Here is a 15,771-nt window from a genome sequence, read left to right as displayed (position 1 = left end):
TATGTTCATTACTTTGAATTTAATTATTTGGTTCCCATTATATTATAGGAATTCAAACATTCCTATTCAGAACCTACAAATCCATGTCTGAATTCTACAACAACATATATTGGGAAATATTAGAACCCTTTATCATCTCTTTTTCTGCTCCTGCTTTTTGAAAACCTGGATGCTTTCTAGTGCATGAGTTTTTTTCTTTTTCTTTTTCCAGATTTTGTAAGCATTTGTTTCCAGGCTAAAGCATTCTGCCAACCTCTAGCCCAGATGATTTTTATGGTTGAGCTATCAGCTTTGGCAGATAGGGCCTTATAATGGAAGGACTCAGAACTCCCATTACATGTGTGACACCACTGCAAGATATTTCAGATTTAACTGCATCAATATGTTAAAGTGTTGCTCTTTTTAAATCCTGCATCCACAATGAGAAGCTGATTTTCTAGTGTCTGAATACCGTTTTTTTTTTTTCTCCCCTTTCAATTGACTCTAAGGGAAAAGTAAGTAAAGAACTTGAATTTTAGAATGGACTAGGAATTGAGGTGGGAAATTAGATGCTGGTTTTATCTGAGAAGAGATTTACTCTTATGCATTCTGATTTCTCAAGTGTGGGAATAGCCACTGAGTATCTGCTGAACCAGAGTTACATTGCTTTATTTTTTAGATAGCCTCTCTGGTTATTGAGCTGCACAACTATTTTTGTATTAACTTCTGTTATGTTTAAGGTCTCTTTGATAATGGCTGTGTTGTATTTCTAGATGTAGATAAACCTCATTAAATTTAGCTAATAAAGCCAGTCAATTAATTAATAAGCAGAACTGTTCTCAGAGTTTGTGAAATTGAAAGGATGCTGTTCAATGCAAGATTTAAATTTAAAGCATTTTCTTAAGAGCAAACTTCTCTGGAACAGATAAGCAGGTATCAGGTAACTAGCAGAAATGACAAATGGTTCAATAGTTTGTCATCTGTTCACTACAGACTTCACAAGTATGCTCTTTCATTCTCATTTCTTTTCTTAATTGCAAAATTCAGCTTTTGCCCCCTTCTCCCCACCTTGTCATCTTTTATTTCTTTTGGTTGTCTTTTCCCAGTTTCTCTTTTATACTCTTGCTGGCTGTTTCCTGTTTATTCTTTTTTGATTTTTGTCTTCTCCTCTAGTCCTCAATGTGGCTTTCTTACAGACACAGAGGCCCCAGCATGACTACGCCGAAGAGCCAATTCCAACTTGGACCTAGCATAACACTGCTGCTGTCAGACGATGGCTGTCTTTGTGGCCGCATTAAAACAGAACAAAACAAAGCAAAACACCAAGCACCAAAGCATCAAACAGGTCTTAATTTTAACTCTGGGATAAAAAGCAAGATTTGTTGCAAACTTTCATGGAGTTCTTTGAGGATCATTGTCACTGTAAATGCATGCAGAAGCTTTAACTGTAGGCATGAAAAGCACACACACACACACACACACACACACACACACACACACACCCTAGGTCAGTGCCCTCAGAAACATTTTTGTTCAGTCCACAAGAATTCTCTGGGGAAAAAGAAAAAATGCTTATCTTGTACTCTTGATTTTTTTTTTGAGCATGTAATTTTTATCAGTTTGTTTTGTTTTTGTTACTTTTTTTTTCAATCACTGTTTATAAAACTAGCAAGCAGAAGTCTCTCTGGAACAAGATAGAATCATAAAAGTTTTCAAGAATCTCATCACAAACTAAACAGTACAAATTGCACATTCTTCATGGAAGTATCAGCCTTTAGTGCGTGCCTGGATCCAAATATAATAGATTATCCCAAAGTGGGAAAGAATGAACAATATAAAATTAGCAGAACTGGGAGCAGAGCCTGTCTAGTGAAGGCAGCACAATCTGCACTTTAGGGGCCTGGATTCTAAGGCATTGGAGAATGACTGTGTAAAATTTTATTTCTGCAGGAAAATACTCAGTGGGACTGCAAAAAGCAGCCTAGTTTACTCGGTCAAGTATCAGAAAAGTTGCCTAACAACTGCAATGTTTATCCTGTCTCCTCAAACACAGATACGCTATATTCATGCCTATTATTTATAATAAGTGCATTTCAGGGCATATCTCTTTTAATAGGTAAATGCGACATGTTTGCAGCAAATGTTCATATCTTTATGTATACTTATATTCCATATTCTCAATTTTATAGTAATTACTTAGCCAGGTAAGTATATATCTGAGTAGGTACATAATTATGCTTCATGATGATATTAACAAACATGCCTAGATGAATATTCACAAAATTAAATAGATTTTGTCTATAAAGCCTTGGGCTTACTAATGTGACAGCTCTCAAACTTTGTGTAGTAGCAGAAAATTACCAAAAAAGAAACAGCTAAGGTACAATAATAATTTTAGCTATTCTTTTTCCACACCGCTATAATCTACCCAAAGATAACTAATTGTTCAAAGTAAACATTCCACGCAGACCACAAAAGGCATCCATTACACAAACATATAATTCACAGTCATTTTTAGTGGGTTGTAAACAGTTTGGAATGAGCATAAAATGGGACAAAAATCAAAGTGAGCATTTTGAAATGAAAAAGTGTTTGCTGCAAAAGGTCAGTCCCTTTGCTTGGCAAACTATGTCGAAAAGCCTGGGAAAATGCTGATCACACAAGCAATGAGGGAATGTGAAAGCCAACAGCTTCCCTGTTTCTTTAAACAGACATCGGAACCTATAACTGGATCCTGTCAAACAAACGACAGCAAAAAAAAAAAAAAAAAAATAGAACAGCTGCTAAGAAGTCAAGTTGAGAGATAAAGTTTTTGAGGCTAAGGGCCTTCTCAGAAGTAGACTAAAGGTCTTTTTTAAATCTTCAAGAAAGGTTATGAATCTCAGGGTGGCTTTTAGGCATCCAGTCAAAAATGTAACTATGTGTTTTGTTCCTGTCATGCACTTCTGTGTTCCAAGAGAAAAAGAAAGGACAAACTTTTGGTCACTCACATCTGCTGAGGCATCCTGCAGTCTCTTATACCTGTGATCATCAAGTTTGGATGACATAGTATCACTTCATTAAAAAAAAAGCTCTAACACAAAACACATAACATCAAATTTTATATTCTAACCAATTTTCAGGGCACAATTCAATAGCATGAAGTATATGCACATTGCTGTGGAAAGATCTCCAGAGATCAGTCTAATGTTGTTAAATGGTTTTGGAGGCATAATAACCAGAAGCAGGAATCTTCAAGGAAGTATGAGATCTTAGACCATATTCCAAACTGTGAATGCTAACTACATCATGTTGATGCTTTACACAATTATTCCCATTCCCTTAAAAATAAAACTATATTGAGCCAGTGTTGTCGTACAGCACGTAGAGCTATTGCCTGTGAGGTCACCAATCCAGGTAGGTGTCAGTTTGAGTCCCAACTACTGCAATTGGAATCCAGTTTCCTGTCAACAGTCTGGGAAAAGCAGTGAAGGGTGACTCAAGTGTTTGGCCCCTCATATATGTGTGGAAGACCCGGATGAAGCTACTGGTTCCTTGTCCTTTGTGACCATCTAGGGAATGAATCACTGAATGGAAGATCTATCTTTCTCTTCCTCTCTTCTTGCAACTCTGACTTTAAAAATAAACAAATAAACCTTAAAAATATATGTTTAGGCCAGAGCAAGTGTTTAATATAGTGGTAAAGATGTCTGTAATTGGGGCAGGTATGGTGGTGTAGGCTTCAGTTTCCATTTTAAAAATTAGCTCACCATACTGGAAAGCTTGTTTCAACCCTGGCTTCTCCTCTTCTGATATAACTTCTTGCTAATATACCTAAAAAAGGTAGCAAAAGGTGGTCCAAGGGCTTGGACACCTGCCACTCATGAGAGAAACCTGTATGGAGTTCTTGGCTCCTGCTTTCTACCTGACTCAGCTCTAATCATGGTAGCCATTTGTGGAATGAAAGCACAGGGTATCAGCTCAATCACACTCCTCCCTTTTCTTTCCTATCTCCCTTCTTCCCTTTTTCATTCTGCCTTTCAAATAAAGTTAAATCAAACAAACAAAAAAATGTAAAAGATGTCTTTTCCCCCATCAAACTGCTTGGCTTTGACACTCTGCTCTGGTTGTATCCAGCTCTCGAATAATGAAGACTCCAGGACCCAGGAGTGATAGCTGAAGTAACTGATTTCTGCCATTCACACAGGAGACCTAAACTGTGTTCCTGGCTAAGGTTTTTGTCCTGGTCTACTCTCAAACATTGAGGGGATTGAGGGAATGAATTAGAAGATGACATCTTTCTCTCTTTCTCTTTCCTAGGTTAGATCTCCATATTAATTTAAAAAAATCTGTTCATAGTTGAAATATGCTCAATTAGTTAACTGCATTCTTATATTAAAGAAGTCTTCAGTAAAGTGACATGATCAGTATTTCCTGATGGAAAAAGGATTGGTTTGTCATTTAGGATAGATTTTTTAATATTACCTTGTCATAACATGTCAAAAAATAACTTGGAAAACAAGGCAATATTGAACTTCTGTTAGTCTTAGAACAAAGACAATACCAAATAAGCAGACATTTATTACTCAGATTTAATTATTTAATTTATAAAATCCATTATCTTGCTTTTTTACTATTGTGGAATTTATTTTGTAATATCTGTTTATTGTGTAGCACAGCATTTCTCAGTTTTTGTCAGTGTACTCGCATACTCATATAAATCTGTTTGTTTAATGTCTGTCTCTTCAGTGTTCTCAGTGACACCATGGAGAATGACACACAGTACTTAAACGATAGCTACCTGTCTAAATGGAACATACTCTAGTATTTGTTACTCATTCAATCAATACTTATTAAGTACTTACAATGTGTCCTATACTGTGTAAACCATCTTTCCAAACAATTATCCTTCACAAAGGACAGTCAATAATGTGCTTTGGCTAAAAGAACTATGATTTAAGAGATTTACTACCTATCAACACAAGTTCCAACTATGTACTTAGGTCAGGTTTCCTGGGCCCTTGTCTAAAAGACAGTGATTCTATTCTTAAGTTAGCATTTTCTAGACATATTTGATGTAATTTTGAACTATATAAATATTCAATAAAACTGAAAAAAACGCTGCTCTCTGTTTATTATCTATAAAACACCAATAAGTCATAAAGCCTCCTCCTCCATGCTCATGTTCTCAAAAACCAGACAGTAAATCAGAAGATCTCATGGTTTTGATCATTTTAGCCTTAATATGTACTGAGTATTGACTGGAAAGCGTTTCAATATTTCCACAGAAAGTGCTTTTTAAGAAATGAAAAGCTAGTTTCTCATTACCTAATTATGATATCTCACATACATGGTCTGCAGCAGTAAAGAAAAAGAAATCATTTGGAAGAATGGGAAAAATTAATATTCTTTGTAGTCTACGCTCCAAAGAAAGGATAAGCAGATAATCTCGGACCCCATAGAAATGACTGACCTACAGTACAGTTTTTAGAGAGGAGGATAATGCTGTGAAGGTTTAGGGAAATAAAGTGAACCAAATAAAGATAAAGAAATATACTAAGTCACTTAGTTTCCAAATTGGTTTACATTTGATTTACTGAAAAATTTTCTTCTAGGCATGTCCAAGAGATGCAAAAATTAAAATTTAGTTAGTATAGCACTAGCAAGAATACAGAAAAATGCATCTCGTGCCAAGTTTCAGGTGGGATTTGGGGAGACCATGGAAACATTAGCAATTTGGGTTAATCAACATATAAGCAGGTAAATGAAACAACTGAACAACTGAATGGTAAACTCTGTCATTCAAAGATTGTTACATTTTAAATAAGCATATGAGAAGCACTTAAAATAGCATGACTATTACTTACACATTCTTTAAAGGAGAAAAAAGAGTAATTGCAAGAAAAAAAAAACCTTCTTAATAGCAGCCAATGAACCACTGAAGTGAGTAATGCGGCCCTTTCTTTACAAGTGTGATGGTAAACATGGAGTTTTCATTAAATACGCCTTTCCCATAACTTGTCCATAAGCATTTCCCATGACTCTGGTGGCTGAGTGTCTTGGCTAGAAAAGGATCTAGCCATTAGGAAGAGCTCTAGACAGTCTGAGTCCCCACTGTGTGAGCGACTTGGCACCTTTATATGCTACTTCCCAATATCAACCTCAACATGAAATGTCATCAGAAGCTTGCATAAACATTGGACTTAGATTCACAGAAATTATTTCTGTCCTGAGGTGCTTTATGCCAGAATTTAGTAAAAACAACATTTTGAGTAAACAGAATTGGTGTTTAAATGTAAGAGTATTAATCCAACAAAATGATCACAGCAAAATAAAATCAAAAGTACACACTTGTAAATCTTGCACTGATGTGAGAGGTTTAGCTTGTGTCCCTGTGTTTTTATTGAACTTTTCCATAGAGCTCCTTTAAGCTGACACTGCCAAAGTGCTGTAAATGAACAGTTGCTTTCCAGGATTGCAAAGTCTTTAATTTTCATTCAGCTCCTTATGAAAAATTTTAATAATCATATGTGTGATTGGTGCCTGTTTAGTGTCACAGATACATGTTCATTTTAAAAGCAAACATCGGGACAATGAAACACCATGTTTGATATGATTGCTTCTGAGAGTAAAAACATTGCCTTATTTTACTGAAAGTCACTTAAAGAAACATCATGAACAAAAGATAAAGTTTCTACTTATAGATATGTTCTAGTCTACAATATCAGAGCTGCACACACTGCAAGGCTGCATCTAGCATACTTTTAATACTGCCTAAGGTAGACACATAAATTGAGAGGTATAGAGCTTATCTTTTCACGTCCACACATCTCATTACAGGCAGCTTCCCCAATGTCCCATTTGGATTTTCAGTCTAATAAAACAATGCTCACACCATTGTTACTGAGTATTTATAGGTGAAGGAAGGTTTTCTGGAACTGATGATTATTCAGCTATTGGAGATAATGACATTATAACATTCCCAGTTATTCATCTTGGCTTTAACTGCTTATTAAATACTATTTATTTTGAAAATATTTACTTATAAAGGCAAACAGAATTGCAAGAGGCAATACAGACACATTTCTGTCTAAGCTCCAATTGATGTCCTTCTTTGCCAACACCTCTCACATTCATTCTGCTTTGAGTGCCTTTGACTCCCTCTCTGTACGCCCCAGGTTTCCTCTATGATGTGCTGATAGGCTATCTCCAAAGTCACTCTCTCATCCATATTCCCTAGCCCCGCTTCTTCTTCTTGTTATTCTCTCATTCCTTACTGAACTGGGAATAATAAGATCCCAAGACTGTCCTTACCCTATAATTAAAGTATGAATTTCCAGGAGTAAGAAATTGCAGACCATTTTTATTATGCTTCTATAATAAAACCAGGTAACACTGAGAAAATTAAAATGGCTCTTTGCAAGATTACTTGGTAAAATTTTTTCCCCTTTGGTTCTATTGTTTTAAGACACTAGAAGTTGGAAATGGCACCAGGTCCACCAATTCTTTCTTTTTGTTTTTTTTTTTGAAAACACCTTTATCTTTTACAATGATATATATCTCCCAAGATCCTGAGAATATGTTGTAAACTTGTAACAGATGGTGATAAAGCTTCACATTTTTATACAATACATTTTTAAAGATTCTTCATTGACTCTATGTGTTTTCCTGGAAACATGACCTTGAATGAATGAAGTCATGGTTTGAAGGAGAAACACACCCCACAGATTGACTTGTGCAGTACTGATGATTCAACTGGGTTTTGTTTTGTTATGGTTAATGAGATGAAATAATTTCAGTTGACAAACAGAATGTTGAAATAGAAGAAGTAAAGGTCATCTTAACACTGGAGGTGCATCTGTTAATTGTTCCAGGAAAACCAGTGAGCCGTGTTTTGTCCTGAGTAGAAACATGTGGAAGGTGGACTCCTGCTGTCTCCGAGGAGGAACACTATTTGCTTCTCTGGGTAATGTTGGGGGCTTACCAAAAATCATTCTGGCACAATAAATACCAGCATGAATGTTAGGAGGGTTTTAACACTATGAGTGCTGATACTTCATGAATGTTTTATCACTGGCTTGAAAACAAGAGGTTTGCAAGCAAATCGACAGTATGTCAGACAGAAAAAATATTAACCAAAAAAAGGAGAACATTAGTGAGAATTACTAATTCCCTACTGTAAAAACAAACTAAAGTGAATAAGAAACATGATTCTCTTAACTAATTCACAAAAAAGTCAAGTTTTAAGTTGCATGGCTCCCCAGACAAACCACGTTAACTGGAGCACTGGTTGTTCAGAGGGTATAGAATTGGGAGGTGGACTTGCTGCATAATCAGTTACCCACCTCTTTTTTCAACAGCTTCGATGCATTGCTTTACAAACCGTGGAACTGTGGAATTTTCACGTTCACACACTGTGTGCAGATGAGAACCAAAAATTTGATCTGCAAAAAAAAAAAAACAAAAACAAAACAAAGATGAGTTTCATTAAAATCCAAGCTTGCACTGTTCTCTAATTTGATTTTATTTTCATATCCACTGCATATTGAAATCTTCATCTTGCATAGGAATTGATTTTTTTTTTTGCTTTAATTCCAAAATGTCTATGGCAGACCTAGAAAGACATTAACCCTCTGTTATAGAACCAGACCTTGGCCCCACAGCAGGGAAACCAACACTTTGTCTTTAATCAGACAGAGGGGTGATTGAGTGAGTTATAGTCAGCCTGGGCAATAATTTGATTGTTTACAAAATAACAACAACAACAAAAAGGATAGGCAGAACTTCCCCCAAAGTAATTAGTATTCTTGGCTTCTTAAGTGTGTTTGAAGCAGCTTATCAGTGGGTACCAATATCATGACTGTAAAAGGAAATTTAGGATACTCAGTGATGCTGAAGCAGTAAACTTCATACGCTGTAATGTGATATAAATTAGTATCTTCCAAAGCTGAATACCTTCCCTTTTTTTTAAACCTAAGCATCACTGTTCCTTTTGAACCACGCTCAGATCATACTTTCTTTATAAACTCTTTACTTCCTATCTTTTTTTTTTTTTGTCTCCTGTGACATAGTATCTTTAGGACAGCAGTTCCTCAGGATGCTTGTAGATTATGGAGGAAAAAGAGCTTGTGATCAAAGTGGATTAGCAACACTAAACAAAGTTAAGCAGATTTCTTTAATGAGTATCTGAAATGCTTGTTCTGTGTCAGTGCACACTGTGAGTCTCTATGAGAGGACTGAAGTCGCATTATTTCCCAAACTTATTTCAGCAAGGTCTTTTTTCTTAGAGAATATCTTTCCAGACTGATGTTTCTGGGAACACACTCTGAAATCCAAGCCTAACCTTCTCATTTGAATGTGATTTGTGCTATCTTTCATTGTGTATTTATAATACATGGATCATACTCATAAAACAGAATCTGAGTGCCTGAATCATCTATGTATGCTTCTGGTTGTAATAGTGCTTGGTACTCATTTCAGCTCATAGTATTCACCCATTGGTGCTTCCTAGTAAAGTACACATATACAAACTATTCTAACCAGTTTTATGTATACAGTTTAGTAGCAGTAGGTACATTTTAATGTGTACAACCATTACTGCTAGTCATTTATCGGTGCATTTTGAATAGGACTGACATTCATGAAAGAAATATGAATGTTTGTCCATCTGCAGGCTTTCCATTTTGCTCAAATGTCCCTCTTGTGATTTACATTGGATATTTGCTAATTAATTGATTTCATTTTCACCCTTTCTCCTCCGAAGAAAATTTTCTGGTAGCCTCGCTCTCCACATTATTATTATTTATCATTCCTGCCAGTATTTTTTTAAGGTCTTTCCTTAGTCATCAATGGAAATGTTCAATAGACTTTAAAAAATATGTACAAAATTTTGGAGAAAGATATCTGAGGCAGTATAACAGAAGGCTCCATAACACAGTATCATGAAAGAACAAGTGATAAAAAAAATCCTTTGCTTGGTTTTGCTAAGGCATTTTGATCACAAGCTCTTCTTTTCCTGTTAAATGTGACTATTTTGAGGAAATGATGTCTCAAAGAACCTATGTCATGGGTTACACAAAGTTGGAATAGGATGGAAATAGTTTCTTGAGAATTCAAGCGAATTATCACTTTTTTTTCGCATAAAAAGGTAACAGCTAGAACTGGTGACAAATCAGCATGGAGGGACCCACGTTAGGCTAAACCAATATGAATAACACATTCCTGCATTAAACATCATATTTATCCCAGAGACAAGAAGAAGGCAGCATCTAAGCACACAGAATATGGGGAGGTGAAGAATACTGGGTATTTGCTTTGAATACTCAGTCAAATAACAAGGACTTGTTCAAAACACCGAGTGTAAGAAAGTGTAACATAATGTATTGCAAATGCCTATGGTGCATATATTTGCACTGTGATACAACCATATTGGAATCTGGGCTCATGTCCTGGTTCCACTCTGGATTCCTTACTCTTGCTAATGTACAGCCTGAGAGGTATTAAGTGATGGTCCAAACAGGAAACTTGGATTGAGGTCCTAAATACTGACTTCATCCCGGTCAAGACGCAGTGACTGCAGGCGACAGGTGAGTGTATCAGTGCATGGAAATCTCTGATAGTCAATTAGTCTTGGTCAGTTTCTCCCTCACTCTCATTCTAATAAATGAATAAATAACTAGGCTAGAAACTATAGTTAGAAAGAACTTTTATGAGGCACAAATCACTCAACAGACCTCACAAAACAAGTCCATTTAAAAATATTTATTTTCTACCAACTTCAAAGAAAATATGGTAGGCAAATATGGTGTTAAAAAAGATAAAAAGAGGGCATGGCACAATAATCCAATGGCTCGATGGTTAACCCCTCACATTTCATGTGACCGGATCCCATATGGATGCCAGTTTGTGCCAGTCTGTGCTTCATTTCCAATTCAGTTCTCTGCTTGTAGCCTGGAAAGCAGTGGAAGATGCCCCAAAGCCTCAGGACCCTGCATGTGCAAGGGAGACCCAGAGTTCCTGGCTCCTGGCTTCAGATTGGCTTAGCTCTAGCCTTTGTAGCCATTTGGGGGAATGGAGATGGAAGATCTTTCTGTCTTTCCTTTTCTTCATAAATCTGATGTGCCTTTCCAAGGAAAATAAATAAATCTTCAAAGAAAAAGGTTCAAAGAAGTTTCCACTATTGCAGGAGGTTATCAGCTTATTATAAGCATCTATAAAACAAAATACAGAAAGTGAAATAAACATATTGAGGACTAAGAGTAATGTCCTTTAGCATAACCCTTTGTATGCAATTTGACACAGACGCGGGGTATTTATGCATGTGTGAATGAAGAGATGGAGAAAAAGATGGAGATAAAGTCCCACATGATGGCTCAGTCACTAAATCCCGGTCTTGCATGCATCGGGATCTCATACGGGTGTTGGTTCGTGTACCAGCTGCTCCACTTCTGATGCAGCTTCCTGCCTATTCCCTGGAAAGCAGTAGAGGATGGCGCAGAGCCTTGGGACACTGCACCCATGTGGGTGACATCAAAGAAGATTCTATCTCTGTCCTAGCGCAGTAGCCTACTGGCTAAATTCCTCACATTGCACGTGCCCCCAGGATCCCATGTGAGCACTGGCTCTAATCCCAGTGGGCGTACTTCCCATTCAGCTTCCTGCTTGTGGCCTGGGAAAACAGTTGAGGATGGCCCAAAGCCTTGAGACCTGCACCTGCATGGGAGACCCTGGAGAAGCTCCTGGATTTGGATCAGTTCAGCTCTGGCTGTTGCTACCACTTGGGGAGTGAATCAGTGGAAGAAAAATTCTCCTCTGTCTTTCCCCATCTCTACAGATCTGACTTTCCAGTAAAAATAAATGAATCTTAAAAAAAAAGAAGATCCTGGCTCCTGGCCTTGAATTGGCTCAGCTCTGGTGGTTGCAGCCATTTGGGGATTGAATCAGTGGACACAAGATCTTTCTATGTCACCTTCTCTCTGTGAAGCTACCTTTCCAATAAAAGCAAACAAACAAACATAATCTTTAAAGAAAGTGTAAAATGGAAGTGATTCAGGAAAATTTCCTTTATGGGTAAAGAAGATATTAAATTTTGGAAGATTTTATTTTTTATTCTAATTGACATATAAAATTGTACATGTCTACTAGGTATCATATAATGTTTCAATACATGTACATACCATGTAATATATCAGTTAAACATATTTATTTTTGAAGCATTGTTATTCTTTTATAGTGAAAAAAGGAAAAATACTTTAATCAAGCTTTTTTTGTTATCTTGGTTTAAGAAAATATACAGCGCCTTAACTTCATTTATTCGCACCCTAAAATACAAAAGAATAGCAGAAACTCTTATACCTATCTCAGTAAACATATCCATCCATACTCACTCCTTTCCCCAGCCTTTGGGAATCAATACTGTACTTTAACATTTATAAGATCAAACTTCAAGACTCCATAAATGAATGACCTTTCTATGCTTGGCTCATTTCAATTAATATAATACTCCTGAGTTCCATCTATGTTGTTGCAATTGACAAAGTTTCACCCTTTTTATAGCTAAATGGTATTTCATTGTGTATTTGGTGCTGTATTTTCTTAATCTATTAATCAGTGATTGAACATTCTTCAAATTTCTTCAAAACTGTGAATTGGGTTGCAATAAAAATTGTGCTGCAAGTGTGTCTTCAACCAACTAATTTCATTTCCCTGAGATATATACCCCTCAGTAGGGTGCTGATTCATACAGTTCTCATTTCAGTTTTTTTGTTTTGTTGTTTTGTTTTTAGGAATTTCTATGTCTACACAATGGCTATACTAAATTACATTGCCAATAAGAATATGCAAGGGAATCCTTTTCTCTACACCTCCATTTTCTTTTATTATTTTTGTCGTTTTAATAATAACCAACAAAACTTGCCTGAGGTGGTTTCTTATTCTTTGATTGATGGGCATAGTATGATATAGGAAAGTCATTTTAAGGAATCCATTCTTTAGGTCATTCATTCATTCATTCTCTCATTCATTCAAATTTTTGAAAAAGAAATGCTTTGTGCCTGTGTCAGGAGCCAGAAAAGGCACTGGAAAAGCTTCAACCAGGCTCATTTCCTGATTTCTTTTAAAAGCTTTCCTAGTGACAGCAACAGACAAATCTGAAAGAAATTTTAATTCTGAAACATGCTTTAAATGGGAAGCACAGATGAAGTATGTGGTGGACCACCAGACCAGCCTTCAACACCTGTGGAAGACTTCCCAGAACCAAATAACTGGATTTCGAAGGATAGGTAAGACCTAGGTTGGACAAGAAAAAGAGGGACAAAGGACATTTAGGGACTATACAGGACAATATACAAGTAATCCATGATGGGTTAAGCAGTTAGAAGATTAGACATGTTAAAGAAAGCCATTGCTTTCCATTGTCGAGATAAATCTTGATAATTAAGCTTTAGAGCAGATGAAAATTGCAATGAGAGGTATGTTAAATTGTGTAAGATAGGTTAAATTATTTGACAGTATGCAGATATCATTGATTTCCTATAAGTAGTCATGCCTCTCTTAGCTTCCTTCTTGTGTTTAGAAATCCATCTGAAAATGGACAGCTTCTGAAAATGATCTCTATTGCCTCGTCCATCTCTTGCACAAAATTAGATATTTCTTATTAATGAAATGTAATGTGAAGTAACGTTGGGAGATACTAGAGATTTTTTTCTCTGATAAAAGGTAAGGGATGTATGAGGTAGCCTTTTTTAAAATGTTTTACTTCCTACCTTGGTCATCACTTTGTGAATATATGAATCTTGTATCTCTTGTAGAATTTTATCACTATGAGATAACTTAGAGAGAAAACCTTAACACACCATTTAAAAAAAAAAAACAAAGGGAGCAGGAATTTGGCACAACAATTAAGATACTGCACATCCCATGTGACAACACTTGTGCTCAAATTCTAGATCTTTTACAGATTTCAAGTTCCTGCTAATGTGCATCCCAGGAAGCGGCAGTGGTGCCCTCAGTACTGTGTCATTGCCATGCATGTGCAGGATGCAGAATAAAATCTAATCTCCTGAATTTAACAACCCAAGGTGTTGCAGAGATTGGAAGACTAACCCTGAGCATGTAAGATTTCTCTCTCTCTCTCCAACGAATAAACAAACAAACAAGCAAATAAATAAACAAACAAATAAAGTATTGTAAAAAAATCTAAGGTCTTGATTACTGAGCTTCTACTTATATTGCTTTTTCTGAAGTTCTTGCTATCTGCTGCTGAGAGTATTGCAGCCAATACAACGTGAAACTTCCAAGTTGTTTCTTTTGAGTAACAGATAAGTTATAGTTACAAGCTCCTTGAGAAGGTCCATTTGGAGGCATTTTGTAAAAAAAAAAAAGTGGGGGTACAGGCAGTATGGAAATCTAGAAAAAGGAGGTCACCTAAAAAGCTACTTTGGTTGCCCTTAAGAATAGAATCCTCCTAAAGGTCCTTAAAATGAATTATGCTCACAATTTCCATCTTCCCTGAATTAAATTTATATATTCACTCATTTCCACAGTAACCACGTTGCTCCACATACTAGAGATGGAAGAACTTATTTCCTAATACTATTGATGTAGGGTTGGCCATACCACTTGCTTGAAACAATGTAACCCAAATGTACTGTTTCCATTGTAGACAGCTACCTGATCAAGCCTGTCCTAAATTAACTAATAGACTCAGGAGGAATAAACTGTTCTTGTTATATGTCACTGAGAATGTGCATTTGTCTGTTTTGCAGCAATAGTTTCTTGAAATAGATAGGGACATTAATGTAAATGTTGGTGAATAAAGATCAAAGATATGATATGACAATAGAAATAGAGAATGATAGGGCATGGAAATCGAAAAAATGAAATACAGAAAAAAAATACTTTGTTAAGATGATAGAATAATGCATGTAGTTTAGTTTCAACCTGAACGAAAAGTCTAAAGGAAATGGCTTTGATATTAACATCTACATTCATATGTGTCATCAAATATCATGGCCGTTTCTACTCTACATTCTCGCTAGATCTATTCTATTCTATACAATTCTACACAATTCTTTCCAATGTCTATCCTAAGTGCTTACTAAACATTCACTGCATTGAGTTGTATAGAATAGATGTTAATATCTAAGCCAATTCCTTAGTAACCAGGAATTTTTTCTGTATTTCATTTTTTCAAATGTCGATGAATTGCAATTGAAAGAGTCACAGCTATCACACTATTTTTTTAACCTAAAATGCTTAATTATAAAACTTAGAGGAGATGAGGATGTATGAAATGTCTTTGCAAAGTAAAAAAGTACTGCCAATGAGAGTAAACCATGGAGAGACTAGTAAACTGTCATAACTGAGTTTAAGTGCCACTGTAAAACGGTCACCATCTGTCAATCTGATACAGAGCAGTGTTTGATACTTCAAGAAGGGCCACCAAATCGCACATATATCTTTCACCACAAATCCTTTGTTTTCAAAATAGTATGTAACAGACAGGGAAAGAGAAATTTTGTTTTCTTGGCAAACCTTAATAAATGGGAATGCCTATTGATGTGGCACAAAATTAAGGATTAGTTTTACTCTCCTCTTTCTTTGCTATCTAATGAAATGGAACAATCCCGTATTTTTGAGCTCCCAGCTTCCCACCTACATGTCTACTTGTGGGCTCACAGGCACACTGAATCCATTCTTCTTAACACTTTTTTTTTTTTAAAGAAAACACCTCTTACTAGGATGCCAATATGTTTGGAATCCACAGTCAGCATCCATGGTCTTAGCTAGTACGCTTGTTATGTCTTCTACCAT

The 15,771-nt window shown here is 36.1% G+C and overlaps 1 protein-coding gene across 5 annotated transcripts in view; it reads right to left on the bottom strand.

Annotated features, from left to right (window-relative positions):
* ARHGAP15 (Rho GTPase activating protein 15) overlaps window positions 1-15,771 on the bottom strand; it is a 616,474-nt gene that overhangs the window by 223,805 nt on the left and 376,898 nt on the right. For all 5 annotated transcript variants that reach the window (XM_040971526.1, XM_040971524.1, XM_040971525.1 and 2 more), the window contains exon 10: window positions 8,304-8,402. In XM_040971526.1, coding sequence (XP_040827460.1) covers window positions 8,304-8,402 — 99 coding nt within the window. The remainder of the gene's footprint in view (window positions 1-8,303; window positions 8,403-15,771) is intronic.

The sequence above is a fragment of the Ochotona curzoniae genome, unplaced genomic scaffold (genome assembly GCF_017591425.1).
Source record: "Ochotona curzoniae isolate NIBS_2020 unplaced genomic scaffold, NIBS_Ocur_1.0 contig_2210, whole genome shotgun sequence".
NCBI lineage: Eukaryota > Metazoa > Chordata > Mammalia > Lagomorpha > Ochotonidae > Ochotona > Ochotona curzoniae.
The sequence above is the reverse complement of the archived record's forward strand: the minus strand, read 5'-3'. Positions and strand labels throughout refer to the sequence as shown.